Source organism: Heterodontus francisci, chromosome 26 (assembly GCF_036365525.1).
Source record: "Heterodontus francisci isolate sHetFra1 chromosome 26, sHetFra1.hap1, whole genome shotgun sequence".
Lineage (NCBI taxonomy): Eukaryota > Metazoa > Chordata > Chondrichthyes > Heterodontiformes > Heterodontidae > Heterodontus > Heterodontus francisci.
In genome coordinates this window covers 47,779,712-47,805,455 of record NC_090396.1, presented here as the reverse complement: position 1 = coordinate 47,805,455, position 25,744 = coordinate 47,779,712, and the positions used below count along the sequence as shown (strand labels likewise).

Genomic DNA, 25,744 nt, shown 5'->3' with positions numbered 1-25,744 from the left:
CAGCTGGAAATAGGAACTGCTTCCCAAAGGTATGACCCATTTAATATGTTCCTAATGTAAAAAGTGTCCTAATGAATAGCACATAATTTGCAAGGCAACAGCATTCCAACAGTCTGCATATTTATTTCTAATACTTGTAATTATTGCTTTTTTGATTTTGCAAGATATTAGGATAACTTTACAAAATATTATTTTCTGCCACAGGGTCAGGGTTCTGTTACGACAAAAATTAGACGTGCCCATCCCTGCATTCATGTGGAATGAGCGCTCCTAATGGACTAAAAGCTGCTGCACATCTACAAAAAAGTAATCAAAAAGGCTAATGGAATGTTAGCCTTTACCCCGAGGGTATTGGAATATGAAAGTGAGGAAGTGATGCTTCAATTGTACAGAACCTAGGTCAAGCCCCATCTGCAGTACTGTGTTCAGTTTTGGGCACAAAACTTCTGGAAAGATTGATCGGCCTTGGAGGAGATACAGCAAAGATCCGCAGTACTTCAAGTTAAATTATGAGGCCAAGTTGCATAAAATTTGTTTGTATCCCTTCAGGTTAGAAGATCGAAAGATGATTTAAATAAAGCTGTTAAAATGAAAGGGATTGAATAAGGTTCAGATAGAGAAACTACTTCATCTGGTAGGGGAATCCAGAACAAAGGGGCATGATCTTAAAATTAGAGCTAGGCCTTTTGAGAGTGAATTCAGGACCACTTTTTCCACACAAATTACAATGGAAATTTGGAACTCTTTCCCCCAAAGGGCTGTGGATGCTAGGACAATTGACAGTTAAGGCTAAGATCAATAAGTTATTAGTCAGGACAGCAAGGGATGCAGAACAAAGGCGGGTAAATGGAGATTAGGTACCAATCAGGCATAATCTAACAATGACAAAACAGGCTCAAGGAGCTGAATAACCTACTCCTGTTCCCAAATACTGATTTTTCAGTATCAAGAAGTTCAAGATGTTTATTAGTTTTTTTTTATACTAACCTAATGTAAATTTAATTCATAGCCATAAACAAAACTGAAAAATCAGCGTTCTTTAGTCACCTATGGCACTTACTGGTTAAGGCAGACTGCTTTAAGTATGTAGATTGGTATTAGTTGATGTTTTGGTTTCTTTATTTACACTGACATGACTGCAGGCTGGATATAGTTTGTGCAACTCGATGTCAGCACTGAAATCTCAAAACACATTTAACCAATTCCAGAAAGTCTAATTTAGTAATTCATTTAATAATGATATGTATGAGCAAAACCTCAGGTCTGGCTTCTTCATGTGCCGTTATATCCTTTTAATTCTTTCCGGTTGGCATCATTTTGCATAATTATACAGGAAGATGCACAGCAACATGTATTCCAAATCAACTAATTCTATTAACTCTAAATGTAAAGAGTGTTGAATATTTCGGTATTGGTGGTTTCTGGAAAACAGGTCCATTTCAAACTTCCAGTGGAGTTCTCTAAAGTTTACACTGCCACCTGGTGCCTCCCTAAATAGAGCCACTGATAAAGACTACTTAAAATTCCAAATAGGTCAGTCTCTCACTCCTGCTGTCACAATTAGAATATCTACAGCAGATAGCAAGTACAACCATGCAGCACTAAGTCCCACTTCTGGGGCTTAAGCACAACAATCTAGGCTGACAGTCCAGTGCAGTACTGAGGCAGTACTGCCTTTCGAATGAGACATTAAACCAAGGCCCTGTCTGCCCTCTCAGATGGATGTAAAAGACCTTATGGCACTATTTTGAAGTGGAGCAGGGGTATTACCTTTGGTGTTCTAGCCAATCATTATCCTTCAATCAACATCACAAAAACAGATTATATGGCCATTATCACAATGCTGTTTGTGGAGCTTGCTGTGCACAAATCAGCTGCCACGTTTCCTACATTACAACAGTGACTACACTTCAAAAAGTATTTCATTGGTTGTAAAGCACTTTGGGATGTCTGGTAGTTGTGAAAGGTGCTATATAAATGCAAGTCTTTCCTATTTATAGGTTACAGCAGATTTTGTGTAAAACTGTTCCAATCTTAGCATTTGGACTTCAAAAAACTGAAAGATTAACCGGCCTCTGTTTGTCCTGCTTGCTGTAAATTCAGTGTGCCAGTCATATTTATTCCGAAGTCATTTACTATTATATCGTTGACACATTAGGAACCTTACAAATCACATGGTGTACAAGTTGTTACTGCAGCTTTAGAAAACCCTGCACAGAGTTGCGATTTTCAACCTAGATTTTGCGAATGGTTTTATTTTTATTTGTCCAATATTTTAGTTTAAACAAAGGCTGGTTTTGGAAGGTACACAGTCCTACTGTAGAAGGAGATGTATTCTAGTCGAATCCAGAAAATGTAATATTTCTTATTTTTATCAAAGATGTCAAAAATTGTTGGTTGTGATGTTTAATAGAAGAGCCAGCACTCAACATAGGGAAAGCGCTACTGAGAAATTGAGGTTTTAAAACACCTTTGGCAATTTCCTCCTCAAAAGACTTAATGCTGACAGAACCACACTGCAGCAAGTGTATTTTGTGATTGACCATTATGTGTCAGTATTAGCAGAGGTGTCACTGCTCAGCCTTCTCTCACTTGCCACCTGCAATCATGCTTCCAGTGAAGGGAGGGAACAGTTGTCCCCTGCTGAAAAGTCAATTCACAAGAAATATTGGATTGCATTTAAGACAAAAGCAAAATTGACGAGTGCTTTGGACTCTGTGAATTATGTAATACGGCGGCTAATAATAACACTATACTGATGAGCTTATTGAACTAAGATTTTGAATGAATCAACTATTACAGGACAAGTCATTAAGAACATTGTTTTAGCAGAATAGGGACTAATGGAATGGGTCCCACGATCAGAATTAGACCTAGAGCTTGTCATGTTGCAGAAGACAGAGACTGGGACTTCCCACTTCAGCAATCCTGCCACAGGTTAGCAGCATATACATTAGGAAATTCCACAAACCTGCCACATTTTCACAAAAACTTCCCAGGAACACAAACAGCAAATCCTGGACAGAATATCCACAGTCTGTATGCTTTACTCATTCAGGATAACATTAAAATGAATTAAAACAAAGGCCTGAATAGAATTCCCATTTATGAGTAGTTCATGAAGAAAGGAATCCTCCATCCACAGGCAGAGTCACTCCATTTATCATTGAACTTTTGTCACTGAGGAGGAAGATTATCGTATTCACCACATCTTCTACTTCTACAAAGAAAATGAAAAATGGAAACATTAGCCATGTACCCAATAATAGGAACATAGGAGCAGGAGGAGGGATAGGATTAATCTGTAGGATTTATTCCCATTTGGAAACAATTAGCGAGAGGCAGCATGGTTTCATGAAGGGGAGGTCGTGTCTCACTAACTTGATTGAGATTTTTGAGGAAGTGACGAAGATGATTGATGAAAGAAGGGCAATGGATGTTGTCTATATGGACTTCAGTAAAGCCTTTGACAAGGTCCCTCATGGCAGACTGGTACAAAAGGTGAGGTCACACGGGATCAGAGGTGAGCTGGCAAGATGGATACAGAGCTGGCTTGGTCATAGAAGACAGAGGGTAGCAGTGGAAAGGTGCTTTTCTGAATGGAGGGCTGTGAATAGTGGTGTTGTGCAGGGATCAGTGCTGGGACCTTTGCTGTTTGTAGTATATATAAATGATTTGGAGGAAAATGTAGCTGGTCTGATTAGTAAGTTTGCGGATGACACAAAGGTTGGTGGAGTTGCGGATAATGATGAGGATTGTCAGAGGATACAGCAGGATATAGATCGGTTGGAGACTTGGGCAGAGAAATTGCAGATGGAGTTTAATCCGGACAAATGTGAGGTAATGCATTTTGGAAGATCTAATACAGGTGGGAAGTATACAGTAAATGGCAGAACCCTTAGCAGTATTGACAGGCAGAGCGATCTGGGCGCACAGGTCCACTGGTCACTGAAAGTGGCAACGCAGGTGGATAAGGTAGTCAAGAAGGCATACGACATGCCCAGAGTATAAAAATTAGCAAGTCACGCTGCAGCTGTACAAAACCTTAGTTAGGCCACACTTGGACCTGACAAGCTAGTTAATTTAGAACAATTGTCGTTAGTATCCAAATTAATTCAGTCAGCAGTGTACAGTGGGATGGCAAAATACAAAAAAAAGGTGCCCGATATCCCCATAAAATTAAAGATGGGGGCAGAAGGAACAGGTGCTGGGCTGCGATCTGGCATACGTTTGAAAGAAAAAAAGGCAACTCAATCTATGCAATTGTACATTAGAGTGGCAATGCACAAATGGCAAAAACCCAGGGAAAAAGGTAACTCTCCCCCTTGCCAACAGGAAAAAGAAAAAAAATTAAGCTGTTTAATTTCAAAGCATAAACTGTATCAAGTGCTGATATTTTACAAAGTTTCTCCCTATTTAAAAAAAAAATGTGTATCGGTCATACTACACTAAATTAAAACTTCATTTAGTACCTGGATAATTCCCTCAATTTTACGCCTTAAGGAATTGTAATTGCTTCTCCTAGTATTCAAACTGTTAGACCAGATCCACTGAGGCTCTACTGATACTATCAGCAAGGTGAAAGGATCTTTACAAAAGCAACATCCCTCTTATGATTGAATGGTGGCAGAATACAAGATTATTTTTATTTTGACGCAAATAGTTGGGCATTCTTTGAGAGAGGGCAATTTAAAATGGCACCTGTCTGTTTTCTGCAGTGTTTATTAGCAATTAAATCTGTTTATCTGGCATTAGGCTCCTGTATAGGTTGCTTGCACTTCAGCAACAAATTCTAATTTCAGTCCTTTGTAAATACAGCCCTGTGGGTTTTTGTATGGTATTCTTTTTCTTTCTTTTGGGCCTCCTTATCTCGAGAGACAATGGATACGCGCCTGGAGGTGGTCGTATAAACAACAAACTACTTATATTTATATGACACCTTATCTTAAAACATCCAAAGGCACTTCACAGGAGCATTATAAAACAAAATATGACACCGAGTTACATAAGGAGACATTAGGTCAGATGACCAAAAGCTTGGTCAAAGAGGTAGGTTTAAGGAGCGTCTTGAAGGAGGAAAGTGAGGCGGAGAGGTCTAGGGAGGGTATTCCAGAGCTTAGGGCCTAGGCAACTGAAGGCGTGACCACTGATGGTGGAGTGATTAAAATCAGGGATGCACAAGAGGCCAGAATTAGAGAAGCACAGATATATTGGAGGGTTGTGGGGCTGGAGGGGATTACAGAGATAGGGAGGGGTGAGGCCATGGGGGGGATTTGAAAACAAGGATGAGAGTTTTAAAATCAAGATGATGCTTGACCGGGTGCCAAATGTAGTTCAGTGAGCACAGAGGTGACGGGGAATGGGACTTGGTGCAAGTTAAGACATGGACAGCAGAGTTCTGGATGACCTCAGGTTTATGGAGAGTAGAATGTGAAAGCCATAAGTACGTTGGAATAGTCAAGTCTAGAGGAACGGAGGTATGAATGAGGGTTTCAGCAGTAGATGAGCTGAAACAGGGTGCAGCCAGGCGATGTTACGGAAGTGGAAATAGGCGGTGTTAGCAATGGTGCAACTATGAGGTCAGAAGCTCATCTCTGGATCAAATGTTTAGTTTAGTTTAGTTTAGAAATACAGCACTGAAACAGGCCCTTCAGCCCACCGAGTCTGTGCCGACCATCAACCACCCATTTATACTAATCCTACACGAATTCCATATTCCTACCACATCCCCACCTGTCCCTATATTTCCCTACCACCTACCTATACTAGGGGCAATTGCTAATGGCCAATTTACCTATCAACCTGCAAGTCTTTGGCTTGTGGGAGGAAACCGGAGCACCCGGAGGGAACCCACGCAGACAAAGGGAGAACTTGCAAACTCCACACAGGCAGTACCCAGAATTGAACCCGGGTCGCTGGAGCTGTGAGGCTGTGGTGCTAATCACTGCGCCACTGTGCCGCCCTATGTGACACCAAGTTTGCAAAAAGGTTGTCTTAATCTCAGACTGTTGTCAGGGAGAGGGATAGAGTCAGTAGCTAGGGAACAGAGTTTAGAGTGGGAACAGAGTTTAGAGTGGGGACAGAAAACGATGGCTTCAGTCTTTCCAATATTTAATTAGAGAACTAAGAACTACTAAAATATTAAATGAAGAACTAAGAGGGGCCAGGTGGCAACATGAGAATCAATGAACACCTAAAGGATATTAAAACATTAAAAACCACACTTTTCTCCATAACAATTATGGACAAACAGCGAACACAGCCAATTAAAAAAGTGGGCTTTCTCCAATATTGGGAGAAGCCACAAACTCATCTGTACTTAACACTCACCTGCAAACCTGCGCAGTGGGATGCGTGACAACATTCCTGCAGCTTTTGTTGGATCACTCCACCCAATTCGACCCATTGCAGTCATCACTACTGTGGGGTTCACTGCATTCACTCTGATCTGTGCCAAAGCAAAACAAAAAAAATCCAATTTACTTGGATGTTGCTATTATAACTTGTTAACATTTCAAAAGGCAGTCAAAATACTTCTGGGTCTTAAATCTTAGAATTCCAGAAATCTGTTTGTACTGAAAGTCAGTGAAAGTGAAAGGAGCTGGATTGGCCTGAGTGAAGCAAGAGAAGTCTGACACATTTTACACAAATCAGTTCAGCAAGTTATTTTAAAAAAGACAAATGGAAAGTTGTTGTAACAACTTGTATAATTATACACTTAGTATTTTTTTTTTAAATCAGTTCTAAAAAACAAAAATCAACAATTGTGTTTCCTAATTCTAGGAAATGCTATTGAGTACCCTCTAGTGGAGAAATGCAATAGTGAATTACATCCCAAAAGCAGATGTTGTATTTGAATAGGGCTATTTTAATAGAAAGCATCAAGCAGTCTAGAAGCATTAACAGGAGGAGTGGAAGACTCAGTTCCTAATCTCATTGTGGTCACTGACATTTAAAATTTGCCCTAACATGGGCTTTACCCTAATTAAATAGCAAGAGACATTAAGTTTCAAATTAAAATCCCAAAAATGGAGATTTAACTTAATACATTCATACTCCAGAATATCAGAGTAACTTAACAACCTACAATACTCAGTCTTGGCCAGCTGAATTCTACAGTTACCATTTTCATGATCAAAAGGCACATGAACCATTGTGTTTAAAGGGTATAAGGATACATCAAATGCTCAATCTCAATATTAGCTAGAAATGGATCCTTAAGAGGAATCAATCAGCATAAAGGGGAAAAAAACATGTCCTCTTGTCATCATTTTCAATGAAGAATAGAGAATGCTGGTTTCTTGGAATTCTTTCCATGTCAACAGAGTTGCTGGAAATCCAGCTCTCTCCACTTCCTTAAAACCAAAGAGCAACACTTATTTACGAAGCATTTTAGTTGTGAGTACAATTAAGTTTATAATAAAAATACATTTTTTGCTGTTTTAAAGAACTATTTTAAGTGGCACTTTTGTCAAGAAATAGGTGTTTTAAAAATTAAACAAGGTTTTGCTTTCATTAAATATCTGTTGCCATACTCTGCTTTGCTGACACTTGCCATGTATTGGAGTACATCACCCCTGCAGACATTTTAATACCAGAGATATTTTACATGCTGATTGTACATAGTGAACCTGCTGTTACAGAATGCTACTCATTGACAAATTATTAAGTATTCCATGTTTTATAACGCAGCAGACTGGAACTCGACTTATTTTCAGGACATTGAACATTTGCTATTTGGCAGAGACAATATAAACCAGTGCCAAGTATTAAAAGTTTTTTCTCTATTAATTAAACTGACCACTTATATTCTGTGGTGGTTTAGCAAGTGGAGAGAAAAAATACACTATGTTTAGAAGAAAATGTATAGGATTTCTAAATCAGTCTTTCTTTTCATACTATATATTTTTTCCTTTCCCCATAACTAGATGAAAAGTTCTACAAATATTCTTTGAATACCAGCTGGTACAGGAGGGCACCAAGCAAATTTGCAGTAAGGAGGCTTTTTAAAAATTCGTTCCTGGGAAGAGAGTGTTGCTGGCTAGTCCAGCATTTATTGTCAATGCCCAATTGCCCTCAAGAAGGTGGTGGCAAGCTGCCTTCTTGAACTGCTGCAGTCCATGTGGGTAGGTACACCTACAGTGCTGTTAAGAAGAGAGTTCCAGGATTTTGACCCAGCGAAAGTGAAGGAACAGTGATATAGTTCCAAGTCAGGATGGTGTGTGGCTTAGAGGGGAACTTGCAGGTGGTGGTGTTCCCATGCATCTTCTGCCCTTGTCCTTCTAGATGCTAGAGGTCATGGATTTGGAAGGTGCTATCTAAGGAGCCTTGGGGTGTTGCTGCAGTGCATCTTGTAGATGGTACACAATGCTGGCAATGTGCATTGGTGGTGGAGGGAGTGAATGTTTGGGGATGGGATGCCAATCAAGCGGGCTACTTTGTTCTGGATGATGTCGAGCTTCTTGAGTGTTGTTGGAGCTGCACCCATCTAGGCAAATGGAGAGTATTCCATCACACTGCTGACTTGTGCCTTGTAGATGGTGGACAGGCTTTGGGGAGTCAGGAGGTCAGTTACTCGCCGCAGGGTTCCTAGCCTCTGACCTGCTCTTGTAGCCACAGCATTTATAATGTCTACTCCAGTTCAGTTTCTGGTCAATGGTAACCCCCAGGAAGTTGATAGTGGGGAATTCAGTGATCATAATGCCACTGAATGTCAAGGCGAGATGATTAGATTCTCTCTTGTTTGAGACTGTCATTGCCTGGCACGTGTGTGGCGCGAATGTGACTTGGCACTTATCAACCCAAGCCTGGATATTGTTCAGGTCTTGCTGCATTTCTACATGGACTGCTTCAGTATCTGAGGAGTCGCGAATGGTGCTGAACATTACCACTTCTGACCTTATGATTGGAAGAAGGGAATTGATGAAACAGCTGAAGGTGGTTGGGCCTAGGATATTACCCTGAGGAACTCCTGCAGTGATGTCCTGGAGCTGAGATGATTGACCTCCAACAACCACAACCATCTTCCTTTGTGTTGGGTACAGCACTGTCTCTGGAGTACAACTTGTCTGCTGCCCACAAATACTGATCAAGTGTGGCTCATTCCCTCATATTTTTTCCAATACGGTTAATGCACTGGAAAGCTGACACCTCCGTATGTGAAACAAACATTATTGTGTGAAACAAACATATTGCTGCACTATAGTGAGATCAGCTCCAAATCAAGCTGGTCAATAAAGATCATACTAGAGCTAAATCCTATTAAGCCATTCTAGTTGGGTGGATATGAATATATCTTTAGGAGGAACAGTTATTTTAGAATCTAATGGTCAGTCGGCTGTTTGCATATTTCAGTGCTTACCTGGTGTGGTCCCAGCTCGAGTGCCATCACTTTTGTCAGCATATCCACAGCTCCTTTTGAGGCACCTTTAAAATAGCAAAGGCAAAAAGTGTATTTAATTGGGGAACTTACTCTCCCGATGGGTCTAGTGGATAAAGGCAGCACCCAGAAGGACCAACATTCAATTCTTGAACGTATGTTAGATGAATGGGGCAGCAATTGGGGTGCCACAATTGACTTAAGAAGAGAACGCAACATCAGCCAAGGTGCCCATCCATGTTTGCTTTTTAGTGTGTGGACAAGGTCAGACCCAGAGGTGCTGAGAGGTCATTTGACCATGGTAGATAAGGTTTTACCAAAATCTCCATTTAGATTCTGTTGGGTTCATATCTTACCAAGAAATGATTCAAGACACCAGTTGTAGGTGGCTTCCAGGGCAGTTTACTATGAGAGCCATAAAAATAAATCCAGACAAATACAATTCTACCAATTTCCATCAAAAGGAGTTGAAGCGGTCCACATAATTATAAAACAAAAGTATTTATGCATCTCACACCGAGTTTACAAAGAAAGTGTATCAGGAGATTTTCTTTTCCGGTTAGATCTTCTTACCCTCCTTGGAGACCCAGTGATGGGTGAACTCTATCTCATTTCTGACCTATCCTCTCCCACTGGATTTCCTGACAACTCGACCTTGACCGGCTTGGGTTGAATTGCTAGTATCAGCATCTAGACTCTTAAGAACGGAAGTGGGTGAAGGAACAATCAGGGTATCTCCTAAGCTATCAAACCTCTCACTATTGTTGAGTGCATCATTAGTCTGGGGAAATTAAATTTCAGGTTCACTTGTTGGTATTAGCTCTGACATTTCAGATATCCTACACAAGAGTTGCTCTGCATGGCATTGCCAGATTCCTGTTTGCATTTGAACCTTACAATTGAATGGATCTTCCCTGCCTACCATGGTTCCTGGGATCCACTTCTGCTTGCCTATGTAACTTCTAACAAGAACCAACTCTCCTTGAGACGGGAAAGTGCCAGAAATACGAAGTAGCTCAGGCAGCATCCAGACCTGCTGAGTATTTCCAGCACTTTCCATTCTCATTTCAGAGTTCCAGCATCCACAGTATTTTGCTCTCCTTCTGAGAACTCTCTTAGTTTGCCAACCCTGCTATGCTTATCTCGATTGCATGTTTGTTTGTACAATTGCTCTTTCTCTCAAACATCAGTGTTTCTGCGGATGTTGTCTAGGCGAACGCATAGGGATCTGCCCATGAACAAGGTGGATGGAGATTCCCGTGACAGGAGTGACATTTCTTTATGCTAACTAGAACTTGTCTAGCCCAGTCTGGATTGGACCTCTGTCCTGACTAGCTGCTCGCATCGCCTGCTTCAATGTTTGAACAAAAACTCTGCTTGTTGATTTGTGCTTGGATAGTATGGCGCACTCAGCATGTCCTTTATACCAATCATGTGCATGAACTGTTGAAATTCTTCCGATGTGAACTGACCATGATTGTCAGGCTCTAAAATGTGAGGTAATTCATATCTACAGAACAGATTATGCAGCGTAGCAATGGTACGTTCTGATGTCAAACTCTGCATGATAAACCCTTCTGGCCACTTTGAAAAGCATCCACTAGTACCATGTATGTGACACCTTCAAATGGACTTGCAAAATCAACATGGAGATGTTCCCAAGGTTTGGAAGCAGGGATCCAAGGGTGTAAGGATTCCTGTGCAGCATTGTTCTGTACGACTGGACATGATCCACATGCTTTGATACACAGTTCAATCTGGTCATCAATCTGGGGCCACCATACATAACTTTGTGTGATGGATTTCATCATCACGACTGCCAGGTGACCTTCATGTAGTTCAGTTAGAACAGTACTGTGCAGCTTGGGTGGAATGATGGAATTCTCATGTGGGGAATGAGAACTATGTTCAGTCATGAGCTCTTGCTTACGATTGTGAAAGGGTTTCAAATTCCCTTCTTCTTCCAAGAGCTTGCTCGGCCATCCATCTAAGGTATACCTCATGACTTTAGAAAGAACAGTGTCCTGCACGTTTGATGGTGAATTTCTTCCCTAGTGCATGGCAACACCAACATGACATGCTGACACACCTCATTCATGTGCCAACTGATCTGTGCTAGTATCAGGCAACCCTTGACAAGCAATCCACATTGGCATTTTCATTTAAGCTACAGTATATAATGCCATAAACAAATCCTGCTAGGTATATTGTCCATCTTTGCATTCTCTCTGCTGCAAGTACTGGTAACCATTTGTGAGCCTAGCAGTTGTGTGGGCCAGTTAATGGTTTATTACCTGTAATGAACGTGAACTTGAGTCTGTATACATGCATGTAAAACTTTTTCAGCACAAACACAATGGCTAAAACACTGTGTTCTGAGGGTATTTCACTCAGTCTTTGATAACGTTCTTGACACAAACCTTCTCGACCTTTCGTCCCCGTCGGGAAAGTCATGTGAAAGAACCGCTCCTACCCCAACAGGACTTGCATCAGTAGCAATCGTTATCAGCAGCTCTGGGTCAAAATGTATCAAAAATCCCAACTCTCTAATTAACTGTTTCAATTTTTGCTTCTTGTGACCACTGATATTTCCAAGTCTTTTCTAGCAGTCCAGTCAATGGTGCAATTTAGTGTGCTAGATTCAGTCCATACCCAGGTAAGACCTCAACTGTGACAAATCCGTAGGTTTAGGTATGTTTTCAATTTGCTGTACCTTCCCTTCTGACTTGTGTACCCCTTGATATAGTGTGTCCTAAGAACTGTACCGAGTCGCGCATAAATTCGCACTTCTCTTTCTTGATCTTCAGACCTCACTCCTCTTAAGTGTGTTAGCACTACATCCAGGTTTGCCATGTGCTCCTCTTGCAACTGACCTGTGACCAAAATATCATCCAGGTATACTTGTACCCCAGGTAATCCTTGACGAACCTGTTCTATTACATAGCTGGTGCAGTAGTATTGCCAAATACCAATCTATTCTGATGGAACAGACCTTTAATTGGTGGAAAGGACCAAGTACTTGTTTGACTCTTCATCTAGCTCTAACTGATTGTAAACATGCGCTAGGTCTAACTTGGAAAATGTTACTCCTCCACTCAAACTTGACAGTAGGTCTTCAACATTTATTTTCGGGGCTGCCACAGGGCTCAATAGCGGGTTAACAGTATTCTTGTAGTTGCCACATAGTCGAACCGTACCATCCTTTTTTTGGAGCGCCACTCACTGTGTGGGACTGGTGTCAAGATACCACATTTTTGAAAACCATCCAACTCCTGTTCCATTTGCCCTTTCATTGCATAAGGAACTTTGTATGGCTGAGTTTTGACTGGAAGGGCATCGTCTTTCACAATCACCTTTGCCTTGATCGGAGAGAGCTTACCTAACTTCCAATCAAACAACTTTGAGTGTTTTTCCAATACATACTCACTAAGCCTATGCACTTCTTTCTTCATCGTAGACTTCTGATCTACTGACTTGACTACAGACTCCCACTTTAAAGGAATTACTTCCAACCAATCTCTAGCCAGTAATATGCACTTTGTATGCTCTACAACATACAAACTCAGCCTCACCTTTGAAGTCAGCATATCTAACCCTCACCTTTCCAGTGGGCTTGATACTTTCCCTGTGAAGCTGAGAAATGGATTATCTGCCTCCAACATAGGTAAATAACCTTCATAGAAGGCCATTATTACACTGGACCCCGTATCAACTTCTATGGTAACAACCCTACCCTCTATTTCTATTGAAGCTACTATTTCCCCTCTGTTAAACGCAATAAAATACAATACAAATACAACAGATCAATATGCCTATACTATTATTCTCATTCTCACTACCACATGTACCTTCATCTAGTTTGTGAATGTCTTTATTTGAACTGTATCATTATTTACTCTGTCTTTGCCTCTGATTGCATGGTTCTATTGTGTCCATGAACTTTACTTGGGCTTCAGCATTTCCTCTCAATGTGTCCAGTTTTTGAGCACCGCCTGCAAGTAGCTGATTTAAACCAACACACATCAGGGTGGTTATTCTTTCCACATTGAAAGCATAACTTTTGCTCATCATTGCTCTTCGCCTTGTTCTGCGAATTCCTTTGTGGCTTTTGATACATGCCGTTTACTGTGACGCCTGATCCTCCCTATACGAACGCAACCCCCGTCTGCGGTGGTTCAGTCTGCATTGCCCATGTCTCCCCTGCTGTTACTTCACGTGCAAGTGCAAGGTCCATTGCCACTCAAACAATTAGCCTCAGATCCTCACTCACTTTTTCCATAAGCTTGAGTGATGTGGATTCACTTCGTAGACCACTAATGAAACAATCCTGCAAGTTTTTGTCCAATTTGGCCCTGTAGTTTCATTTAGCGATAAGTATTTTAACTGAACATAATTGCTGGGAGACTCTGATGGCCCTTGATCTCGACAAATGAATTTTCATGTCTCTGCCACTGTCACTGACATTTTCTTCAGGTGTTTCCGCGGCACTGTACTCAAATAGTTATAGAATTTGCTGCTGGGTTTGTCTGGCAAAATCAAGGCTCGCATCGAATTCAACAGAATAGCCACTACTTGCGCGGTGTTTGCAGTATCGTCTGTGCTAGGTCCCTTCAAGCCATTTGCGACTCGAATCGTTCAATATATTGGTCCCAGTCTTCACCATCATTGTAATTTGCTGAAAATGGTGATAAAAACTGACAGATTTGCCCCGAATTTGAACCTGCTGTTCCCTGCATTTTGTCCAATTCATTATATGTCTATTTTGAATCCCAATTTGGCGCCTATTTGTTGGGTTTGACCTGCAGGCCCCCACCTGCCAAGAATGAGGCATATTAATTTCACCACATGGCCATTAAACTTCAAATTGTTGCTCGGAAGAAGAAAAGGGATATTACGGGAGGTTGCCAAGTCCCTGGCTGGAAAGACATTTTTTTCCATACTAGCAGACAGTGTTGGAACAAAGGAGCTACCCCCGCTCCCAATACACAGAACAGACGTGGTCAGACCAGTTTAGTCACATAACTAACTGGCTGTTGCAGGAATTTGAACTTGCCAGAGTTTTGAACTGGCAGAAAGCTGTTGGCTCCTGGACTGAAAAGACCTCTCATGGCTGGCTCGCCGCAGCCTCTCCGGTCTGCTTCCATCTCTTTCTCACGGAACTGAAAACTGCTGAAGACACAGGAACCTCAAGAGAGAAAAGTCTCCTACAGTGAACGAGGTTTAAGAATACTGGGCCCCAACAAAAAGCAAGAATTACCTACGAAAGGACTCTACAGTGAGCTCGAAGCACAGTAACAAGAAACTCTTCAGATATTGGGGCGGCGCAGTGGTTAGCACCGCAGCCTCACAGCTCCAGCGACCCGGGTTCAATTCTGGGTACTGCCTGTGTGGAGTTTGCAAGTTCTCCCTGTGTCTGCGTGGGTTTCCTCCGGGTGCTCCGGTTTCCTCCCACATGCCAAAGACTTGCAGGTTGATAGGTAAATTGGCCATTAGCAATTGGCCCTAGTATAGGTAAGTGGTAGGGAAATATTAGGACAGGTGGGGATGTGGTAGGAATATGGAATTAGTGTAGGATTAGTATAAATGGGTGGTTGATGGTCGGCACAGACTCGGTGGGCCGAAGGGCCTGTTTCAGTGCTGTATCTCTAAACTAAAAACTAAACTAATTGCCTCAAATCTCTCCACTTTATTTTTTTCCTGTTCTTTTCTGTCTCTATTTGCATATGCGTATCACGTATGCATGCTAGCGTGGGTTGCAGCGTGTATCCATAGGCGTTAACCGAATTAAAGTTTAAGTTTTAATAAATTTCACTTTTCTTCTTTAAGCCTAAGAAAACCTGTTGGTGCTCATTTATTTGCCTTATAATTGGAAAGCGGCGAACAAAGATTCACCGGGGGAGCTCAAAACACGATGTGTTTAAAATTAAAACCCTGTTACAGTAAGACCAGGTGAAAGGGAATCCAGAGACTGCTACAGGCTTGTATCTCATCAAGAATGACACAGGACACTGGTTATAGGTGGCTTCCAGGACAGTTTACTGTGAGAACCTTAAAACTAAAACCATAGCCAGCTCCAACTGGACACACATACAAAGATTCCCTGGAGCAAGAACAGTGCTCCACTAAATACATACCCTGTTGCAATGTAGGGAACTGTTAATCACATGCCATAGACTCTTAAAGTGATATCTACATAGATAATAGATTCACAAAAGGAATGGCCACTAAGATGAGGTGCCTGAAAGTTGTCATTCCTGTTGAACGGCACTTCAGCAGAAGTCAGGAGAGGAACCGAGAATTAAATATTAAAACTTTGGACTTCTGGGCTGAAGACACAGCAATTGCCACATAGAACCAGGTGATTAGGTGACAAAGGTACACTTAGAGGATTTCTACAAGCCGATAGTCTTACTTGTTTTATCCAACAGATCACACTCCTTTGTAGCACTGACATCTGCTGTGGCAAAGCAAAGAAAAGGAAGAATAGACGCCAGGATTTGCCTCATGAAACCAGCATCAACACTAAAGTTTATCAAGCTACATTTATTGATTTTAAAGCAACGTTTTCAATTAGGTATTGGGACAGCAGCTGCCAGTTCATTAACTCAGTCGCATATGCCATGATTAATTGATCCATCATTTCAAGTGTCAGCTTGCCTCAGTTGGTAGCATTCTCACTTCAGTAGGGAAGTTCTGCAATCAAGTCCCATTCTAACACATATGCACAATATCTAGGCTGATGATGCAACACAAGAAGTACTGCTACCATGCTGATGAGAGAATAAATCTAGATCACATCTACCTATTCTAACAGATAAGATCATAAGTACTCCAATGCAATATTTCCAAAACAACAGGGTGTTATATAAAATGATTTTTTTTTTTTCAAAAGCATGTTCAGTCACAATTGATGGAAATTCCTTGTCTTTATATAGCACCACATCACATCTCAGGATATCCCAAAGCTCTTCACATACAATGAACTACTTTGTAATGCAATCATTGTATATAGTTCAAGGAGAATATTTGGCAAGACACTAGGAGAAGTCCCTAATCTTCAACACCCACTAGACATAAAATGATTAGGTTTAAGCGCTAATGCTGAATGAGCCATCAAAAGAAATTATAAAAATAATTTGAAACGCAGACTGAACCACAGTCTGCCAGCATCTTACTTCCGGTTCACTATGCCTTTATGAATGAAAGCAAAACTACATGGAAAGAAAAACTTGACAAATTTTGTAACCAAAACTACAAATTTATTTACGGGATGCAGATGGCGCTGGCAGAGATGGCCTTTATTGCCTATCCCTAGTTGCCCCAGATCTAGTGATGGGCCCTCAAAGGGCTGTTAAGAATCAAACACATTGACAGTACCCAAGTTACTTATAGGCCAGATTGGGTAAGGATGACATACTTCCTTCCCCTAAAAAGAACAATAGTGAAGCAGTTGGCTTTTTACGACAATCTGACAACTTCATGGTCCCAACTACAAGATATATAAAACCAGGACTAGGTTTTAGTGAATTTTCACCTCTTATAACAAGATATTGAATCCATTATTTACTCATGGGACGAAAGTCAGATCACTATCACCAGCATCACTGGTCACTAGTATCATGATATCAAGAGACGGCTGAAGGCCTGGATACTACAAAGGCTATGGGCCCTGACAACATTCCAGCAATAGTACTGAAGATTTGTGCTCCAGGACTAGTCATGCCCCTAGCCAAGCTGTTCCAAATAAGCTAAAACACTGGCATCTACCCAGCAATATGGAAAATTGCCCAGGTATGTCTTGTGCACAAAAAGCAGGACAAATCCAACCCGGCCAATTACTGTCCCAGTAGTCCACTCCTGATCATCAGCAAATTGATGGAAGAAGTTGTCAATTGTGCTATCAAGTGGCACTTGCTCAGCAATAACCTACTCACTGATGCTCAGTTTGGGTTCCGCCAGGGCCACCAGCTCCTGACCTCATTACAGCCTTGATCCAAACATGGACAAAAGAGCTGAACTCCAGAGGTGAGATGAGAGTGACTGCCCTTGACATCAAGGCAGCATTTGACCAAGTATGGCCTCAAGGAGCCCTAGCAAAATTGGAGTCAATGGGAATCTGGGGGAAAACTCTCCGCTGGTTGGAATCATACCTAGCGCAAAGGAAGATGGTTGTGGTTGTTGGAGGTCAATCATCTCAGTCCCAGGACATCACTGCAGGAGTTCCTCAGAGTCGTGTCCAAGGCCCAACCAGCTTCAGCTGCTTCATCAATGACCTTCTCTCCATCATAAGGTAAGAAGTGGGGATGTTCTCTGATGATTGCACAATGTTCAGCATCATTAGCGACTCAGATGTTGAAGCAGACCATGTCCATACGCAGCAAGACTTGGGCTGATAAGTGACGTAACATACACGTCACACAAGCGCCAGGCAATGTCTATCGCAAACAAGAGAGAATCTAACCATCTCCCCTTGACGTTCAATGGCATTACCATTGCTGAATCCCCCACTATTAACATCCTGGAGAGGGGGGGGGGGGAGGGGGTGGTCACCATTGACCAGAAACTGAATTAAACCACATAAATGCTGTGGCTACAACAGCAGGTCCGAGGCTAGGAATTCTGCAGAAAGGAACTCATCTCCTGATTCCGCAATGCCTGTCCACCATCCACATGGCACAAGTCAGGTGTGTGATGGAATATTCTCCACTTGCCTGGATTGGTGCAGCTCCAAGAACACTCAAGAAGCTCGACACCATCCAAGACAAAGTAGCCCACTTGATTGGCATCGCATCCACCACAGACACACAGTTGCAGCAGTGTGCACCATCTACAAGATGCACTGCAGCAACTCACCAAGGCTCCTTTGACAGCACCTTCCAAACCCGTGACCTCTACAACCTCGAAGGACAAGGGCAGCAGATGCATGGGAACACCACATCTACAAATTCCCCTCCAAGCCACACACCATCCTGACTTGGAACTATAATCGCCATTTCTTCACTGTCGCTGGGGCAAGATCCTGGAACTCCTTTCCTAACAGCACTGTCGGTGTACCTACCCCACATGGACTGCAGTGGTTCAAGAAGGCAGCTCACCACCACCTTCTTAAGGACAATTAGGGATGGGCAATAAATGCTGGCCTAGTCAACGATGCCTACATTTCCCAAACGAAGAATACAAAAATAACCACTTTAAGCATCCTATGTAGTGTTTGGAGAGTCAATTTACCTCTTAGTAGGGCTAGCCCATAGCATAAAACTTTCCACAGATGCTACAGATTGTTTTTATGTGATGGAGATGCCATTCTGGGACAAAAAGGAATTCCTGGGGGTTAACAATATCGGAATAGAGCACAAAACTCACCATTTTTTAAAAAAGCCATGAGCAGTAATGCTGTACAATGAAGCCAAATTAAGATGTGTGTTAATTTTAAACCAACTGAACAATTTCCACTCCAGGTTTGCCTAATCAATGCAAGTTTATCAAGTGTATTGCCGAACCAGGGTTTGGATCTCAGTGCCAATGTTTTCCTTCCCATTGGCCCTTTCTTTCTTTATTCATTGTAAATTATTGCACACCAACAGATTAATAACTGTCAAGGTAGCACAGCATTACAATACTGACTTATTGTTTATTGCATTTAATTGAGTTTAAAGTGTTTTCCTAGAATGCTGTCTCCCACAGCTTTCTATGCTAATCCTCTGTGACTACAATGAGACATTCCTACTTTAACAAAAACAAAATCGAAATTGCGGCAAGTGTGTTTTGCTCATTGGGAAGAACAAATTACAGACTGAGGTACTTTCAAGTTGGTCTCTCTCATTGTGCTACCAATTCCAACATAACACAACAGGGGACTCTGTTCTTGTATACGGTGAAAGTTTGAGCTATGGAACTCACAGTATACAGCATGGTCTCTTAGAGCACATTGGGACGCCTGGCTGGAGATGTTCACGATAGCACCACCTTCTCCACGACACATCATCCCCCTTGCAATTATCTTAAGAAAGTAGGGAACAAAAACCTAATTACTGAACTTAATTACTAACAAGGCAGTACAAAATACAGTCTTATCCACTGTACAGGCATATCCATTTTCAATAAATCTGCATATTTGGGATTACTTCAGTTACTTCTTTGAAATAGCTGCTTACTATTATAAGTGGTGATCTGCTAAAGTGCTGCAGAAATACCTTCGGCAGCATTAAGAGTTGTATGGTTTAGATGTATGGTAGCACTGCATAAATATGCTGTACAGTGCTGATGTAGCCTACAGATTTGTACTTATGATTTTCTAATGGCGAACCTCCTGATCTCAACTATGGGTTATAAAGAGATGAACCAGGAAAAACAGGTTCCTCCTGCCCACCCAGCCAGCATGCACACCTCAAAACACTGGATTTCAAGCCACAGTGAGGTCTTGGAGCAGATCTTCAGCCTGGTTAGAGAAGGTTCACTTTTCTTTTCTGAATTGAAAATTCTGATTGATGAATTTAGCTTGTGGTGGAAAAGATCCAAAATGCCCTACCAGAAATTGCAGAATTTGGTATAGCACAAGCTCATAAAGACAAGACAATCTTAGTCCATGCCATGGTAGTTTATCTCAGCTGCAGCAACAAGTGACCTCAGTGAATAGAAGGATCAAGAAATCAGTTAGGCTTCTCACTCCTGGCTGGTATCTAGTAACTCCTGTGGAAAGTGCATCAGATAGGACAGGATGAGGCTAGGCTGAGGCCCTGCAGAGAAATGCCCTTCTGACACTCACTATCTGGGTACACACACAAGGAATGGTCACTAATCCTGGATACCAGACATTTATCAGTGCCTGTGACATCACAGACCAGAAAAGTCAACCAAATGGTGATAAGAAATCAATCTCAAATTCTTAGCACCTTGTAAGGACGAGGATGGTGTTACAATATAATAACTCAGCATTCACTATTTAAGAGGGCTGACTGATGTCCTGTCACTGATGGGGGACCTTGCCAGCCAGTTGTGCAGATCAAGAAATTGCAGGTGAACTGCCTAGAGTTTTTCATCCATTACAAAGACAGAATATTATGGTCTTTAATTTCCCAATGTGCACTGCTGGCAGATGAATCCCTCTCCAATGGCAGGGCACCTCTGTAAAAATCAGTCCTAATTTGTTGCAAATACCGGGAAGTTTTCTTTAGTAATCTATGACATTTTCTATGTATGTCATACATTCCTTATTTGGACATCCCCATTCTGGGTGGGTCAACCTACGAGCTGCACACTACTACTAGATTCAACTTCACTAGTTACAGGTCCCTACATCTAAACCATCACAAATATACAGACGGACATTTTGTGTTGCCCCAACTTTCCATGGTTCGCACAATAGCAGTGGTGCAGGTGAACCATTAGCTGTAGTGGTAGAGCCTCAATGGACAGCTTCACCAGTAAATTGCTTCAACAAAGATTCAAAATTTTGCTTATCTACTGTGCAAGTTTTGCTGGTTCTCGGTTGGAAATTTCAATGGAAGTGTTATATGTAGATCCTATTTGAACTCAAAGCACATTTTCTGCAACGGTACCTCATAGTCCCTCTAAATCTCTTGCATCATCCCAACCTACCACAAATTAGAACCCCTCCTTCCTTGCCCCCATACCCCCCAGCCCTACCCAAGCTCATTTTCTTTAAAATGGGTAAGCCTATGAAAATTTAAAAATTTTCTTGCGAATAAATATGACATCCAATAACAAACATGAATCCGGTCGGGATATAGCAGTGTCCTTACCTGTGAAACATGCAACATAGCTTTCACATTAACGTCAAACAGTCTGAAAATCAGATACAAAAGGACAAAGATAAATCAAACATTTCATTAATAAAGTTATAAAGTGAATTGTCCAATCATTTTATACTCCCCCTACAGTCTATTCAGCAGTGCAGATTCCCTAGTTCAGCTATCTCTAGGGCTGGATCAGTATCCTCTGTACTTAGATGGTGGGAAGCCTTATTCAAACTGAGCATCCAGTCAGTAACTGGTAGGCAGCATGGGCACTCAAACAAACCAATAACCTTTTCAGGATGCAAACTTCTATTGCAGCCTCTGGACCAATCCCTGTCCACACTCCCGTCATCTCTAGAAGAATCTCTGATGCCTTGTTGGCCCTTGTATTTGACATCCATCCACAGAATTGGCCCCCTCTTGCTAACCCACCACCACCACCACACCTACCCCACCGAGCTGGTCAATGGGATGGTAATGCAAAGAAGCTCCTGGAAAGTGTTCCGCATTTCTTGTCGCCTTGTTGAATGTGCCATATGCACCACCCACCGCTCTCCTTGAATCTCTCATTTTGAGATGTGCTTATTTGACCCCCTCCCCCAACACCCTCCCCACCCCCACTACTGCCTTTGCTAGTTCCCCTTCCTTCCCACTCAAAACAGCAATTAAAAAAGCACTAAATGCTCAAGGAAAAATTCCTCTTTTTCTGTACCCTTGCCCATATTCCTCCCATCTCCTCGTCAAACTGATTGTATTGGTTCCACTTGTTGCATCAATAGTTGCTTAGTATACACTCCAGTCCTGGCCTCATATCCTCCAGTGGTTACCTTTGGCCCAAAACTCTACCTTTCCCCTCCTATTTCCATAACCCTCTTCAACCTTCCCAGATAGAAACAAAGTTAGAGAAACTGTGGGTATTGTGCTACCAGTTAGTAAAGCCTTAGAAACAACTCTACACCTTTAACATTATTTCTTTTACAGTTAAAACCTAAGCAACTGTAGATAATTTACAGCTTTGCTCATGAAAAAACACATTGCTTTTATTCTCTTAATTAGGTTCAAACTCACCGCTGGCAAGAACATATCTCAGATAGAATGCTCTCACACTAGGGCTGCTGTAAACCATCAGATTTTATTCAAGAAAGCAGATATGGTAATACAGGATAATATTTCTAGATAATTTATCTGAACACGTAATGAGCTATCATTATGGAGAAATTGAATATTTATTCCCAAAACAATTTAAAAATCTTATTTAACTATTTAGCTGCAATGGTAAAATGGTCTTGCTTCTATACAAAGCAATTTAATGGTGGGTCAGCTTTTTGTGATATCTTTACTTACTTATCGAATGCCTCTTCCGTGACATCTAGGAATGGCTGCAAAATGGCAACGGCAGCATTGTTCACCAAAAGGTCGATACGACCTACATCCTTCAGAGCATTTTCTGTGGCTTCCCAGTTACAGATGTCCACACAAACAGTCAGCATTTTAGGGCACTAGAAGACAAGAAACAATAATCCTCACTGAGTATGGGTAAGCTCATTATGGCCACGTGTTACTGAAAAACAAATCCCAGGTGGCTAAAATACTGGTGCAAAACTGATTATTGATGTTAACCAAACAGAAAATTCTAGAAATACTCAGGTCAGGCAGCAGCTGTGGAGAGATTATGTATCAGTTTGACAAAAAGGTAAATCGAAATGAAATGTTAACTTTGTTTCTCTCTCCACAGATTCTGCCCGAGCTGCTGAATACTTCCAGCAAATTCTGTTTTATGTGATTTGCAGCATCTGCAGTATCTTGCTTCTGGTTAACTTCAAAACTACTCAGAACACTAAAAGTTTAAGACATTTTATAAACTAACTTGAAGCATTATTTTGTTCATGAGGACTCAAAACCTGTTCACATTGGAAGGACTGTGCAAACTCTGTGCAGCTGATTTCTACATACCTCCTGAACTAGGCTGTCCAAGTCAGACTGTGTCCTGGTTAACGCAATAACTTCTGCACCACATTCTAGTAGGGCCTTAGCAGTGGCTCTACCAATGCCTGAAACACAAACATTGTGCTGTGAAATGAAAATAAATATTTGGTTCACGTAACCCGGCCTCCCCCACCGACCTCAGGATTAGGTGGCAAAAGATCCGATGGACATTCCTTAACTTGAATTTTCCAGCAGCAGAAATAAAAAGGCAGCTTTTACATAAAAGCAAAATACTGCGGATGCTGGAAATCTGAAATAAAAACAAGAAATGCTGGAACCACTCAGCAGGTCTGGCAGCATCTGTGGAAAGAGAAGCAGAGTTAACGTTTCGGGTCAGTGACTCTTCTTCGGAACTGACAAATATTAAAAATGTCACAGTTTATAAGCAAGTGAGGTGGGGGTGGGGCAAGAGATAACAAAGGAGAAGGTGCAGATTGGACAAGGCCACATAGCTGACCAAAAGACAGCGTTTACATCTGCAGACAATGTCAATCTGATGCTTTTTATCTTATCACCAGAAATGAGTTTGGACTTATGGAGTTGGTTCCTGATTGACTGGTTGAGAGGTATGCTCTCAACTAACTTTTTAAGCATTTCAATGGATGACAGAAATTTGACAAATGCCCCTACACAATATATAGCCACTCAACCTCTCTCTTTTCTCCCCCTCCCTCAAATCAGGCTGGTGAAATTAGACCCAAACCCTTCCCAGACTGGAGAAACTTGATTTTCAGCCTAGAAAAGGCATCTCAGAGATAATATTCCAGCAGTGTGTTAAATTATTTTAAAAAGTACAGTACAGATTAAAAAACAATATTACTTTCAACTAAACTGTAGGCAAAAAAACTAGAGAAAACAGGTATCCAACAGTAAAAAAGTAGTTTTAGGACTAATAGAGAAATTCTTCACACAAAGAGCAATCACCATCTGGCATTAACTTCTGGATCGAGTAATTGAGGCAAAAAATATTCGAATTATTTCACAACTGGACTCTACAGTGTGTGCATGGGGAAAGGTACAGTAGAATCTGGATGGATGATTTAAGAAGGGTCAGATACATATATCTCTCACTAGTCTAACAACGACACATACATTGGTGTTAGAAATTCAATTTTGAACTATGTGAATCCAAAGTCCCAAGTTTAACCAGAATGTTTATTTATGGTAATATATTACTAGGAGGCACAATCCCATTGGCCTCAGTAACACTGTACAAAGTCATGTAATATCAAGACATCGGTCGGGTATTAGGCAAACAAGACAGTTTATCCATTCCCTGCCTACCCTTCAAGAAAAGTAGTGTTGCTAGAAACCTCTGAGCCTGGCCAAAGTGGCCATCAACAGGGCCAGGCAGCTGGCAGTTGAGTGGGGTCAACTGCCCGTCTCTCTCTTCCACGGTTACATCTTCGCTTGGACGTCCTAGGAGATGGAGGACACTTGAGGACTTCCTTGACTGGTGGCCACTGGTGGGGAGGGGAGGGTGTGCCTGGAATCATTCATCAATAAACAACACTAACAACTTATACTTGTGTAACACCTTTGTAATAAAACATCCCAAGGCACTTCACAGCAGCATTACAAAACAAAAATTGACACTGAACTACATAATGAGATATTAGGGCAGATGACCAAAAGCTTGGTCAGAGGTAGGTTTTAAGGAGTGTCTTGAAGGAAGAAAGAGAGGTAGAGAAGCAGAGAGGTTTTGGGGGAGAACTCCAGTGCTTCGTGCCAAGGCTGCTGAAGACGCAGCCTCCGACGTTGGAGTGATCAAAATCGGGGATGCTCAAGTGGCCAGAATTAGAGGAGTGCAGATATCTGGGAGGTTTGTGGGGCTGGAGGAGATTACAGAGATAAGGAACAGGATTTTAATCTGATTTGCTAAGTTTCCTTTCAATTTTTAAGTTTATTAGTGGATGCTCCTTTGAGGGAGGGGGCGCTTATTATAATGGATAACCTGTCAGCCCTGGTGAGGATAAAAGATTTAGAATATGATAGCAGCGATGGAGATGATGTAGGGGCCCTGAGACCAGAAGGGCCTGAACTTGACTTCTGACGATTGAGGCCTGGATCCCACCGCCTTCCCCTAGCTCCTTACCTTTCCCAGCGCCCGTCACCAGGGCCCGTTTACGGGCCAAAGTCCCCTCCATCCGCCCGGTCAAAATGAGAGCGGCGATGCCTGTACAGCGGCGCCTGGAATAGGAGGCCAGGGAACAACCGCCTCTCTCCCCCGGCCAAGTCACCGACACAAACAACAACAGCTCAACCCTGTCGCCCTCTCACGGGGGTCATCACCACAGCAACTGACTAACATTCTCATGCTAACATTCTTTCCAGCAGCAGCACCGCCCCTTTTTAAAGCTGCCACCCACTGCTTGTGGAAAGCTAATGTGCCACTCGCTCACTGAAAGTTAGAACATATCTTTAACGCAGTCTGTAAAATAATTTCTCTCTCTCCTGAGGGAAAGCCCCTCTTTATTACATGTCATGGTTATAGGGTCACTGCTGTGACTCAGTTGGTAGCACTCTGACCTCTGAGTTAAAAGGTTGTGGGTTCAAGTTCCAGTGCAGGGGCACGAACACAAAAAACTAAACCAACACTTCCAGTTGCTGTGCTGAAGGAGTG

At 41.9% G+C, this 25,744-nt stretch overlaps 1 protein-coding gene across 1 annotated transcript; it reads right to left on the bottom strand.

Moving 5' to 3' along the window:
* Positions 1-1,212: 1,212 nt before the first annotated feature.
* On the bottom strand, positions 1,213-25,434 carry dcxr (dicarbonyl/L-xylulose reductase). Its single transcript, XM_068058174.1, has 8 exons — positions 25,217-25,434; positions 23,089-23,186; positions 22,480-22,634; positions 21,142-21,184; positions 19,280-19,379; positions 9,362-9,426; positions 6,331-6,448; positions 1,213-3,220 (listed from the first exon to the last, which is right to left on the bottom strand). The coding sequence occupies exons 1-8, from the start codon at positions 25,266-25,268 to the stop codon at positions 3,117-3,119; spliced, it is 735 nt and encodes a 244-aa protein (XP_067914275.1). The 5' UTR covers positions 25,269-25,434; the 3' UTR covers positions 1,213-3,116.
* Between the last annotated feature and the right edge of the window lie 310 nt (positions 25,435-25,744).

Coding starts and splice junctions, on each gene's coding strand:
- dcxr (XM_068058174.1), bottom strand. CDS start 25,268: ATGGAGGGGACTTTGGCCCGTAAACGGGCCCTGGTGACGGGCGCTGGG. Junction 6,449..9,361: donor TCGAGCTGGGACCACACCAG/GTAAGCACTGAA, acceptor GCTTTGGCACAG/ATCAGAGTGAATGCAGTGAA. Junction 3,221..6,330: donor CCCACTGCGCAGGTTTGCAG/GTGAGTGTTAAG, acceptor TTTTCTTTGTAG/AAGTAGAAGATGTGGTGAAT.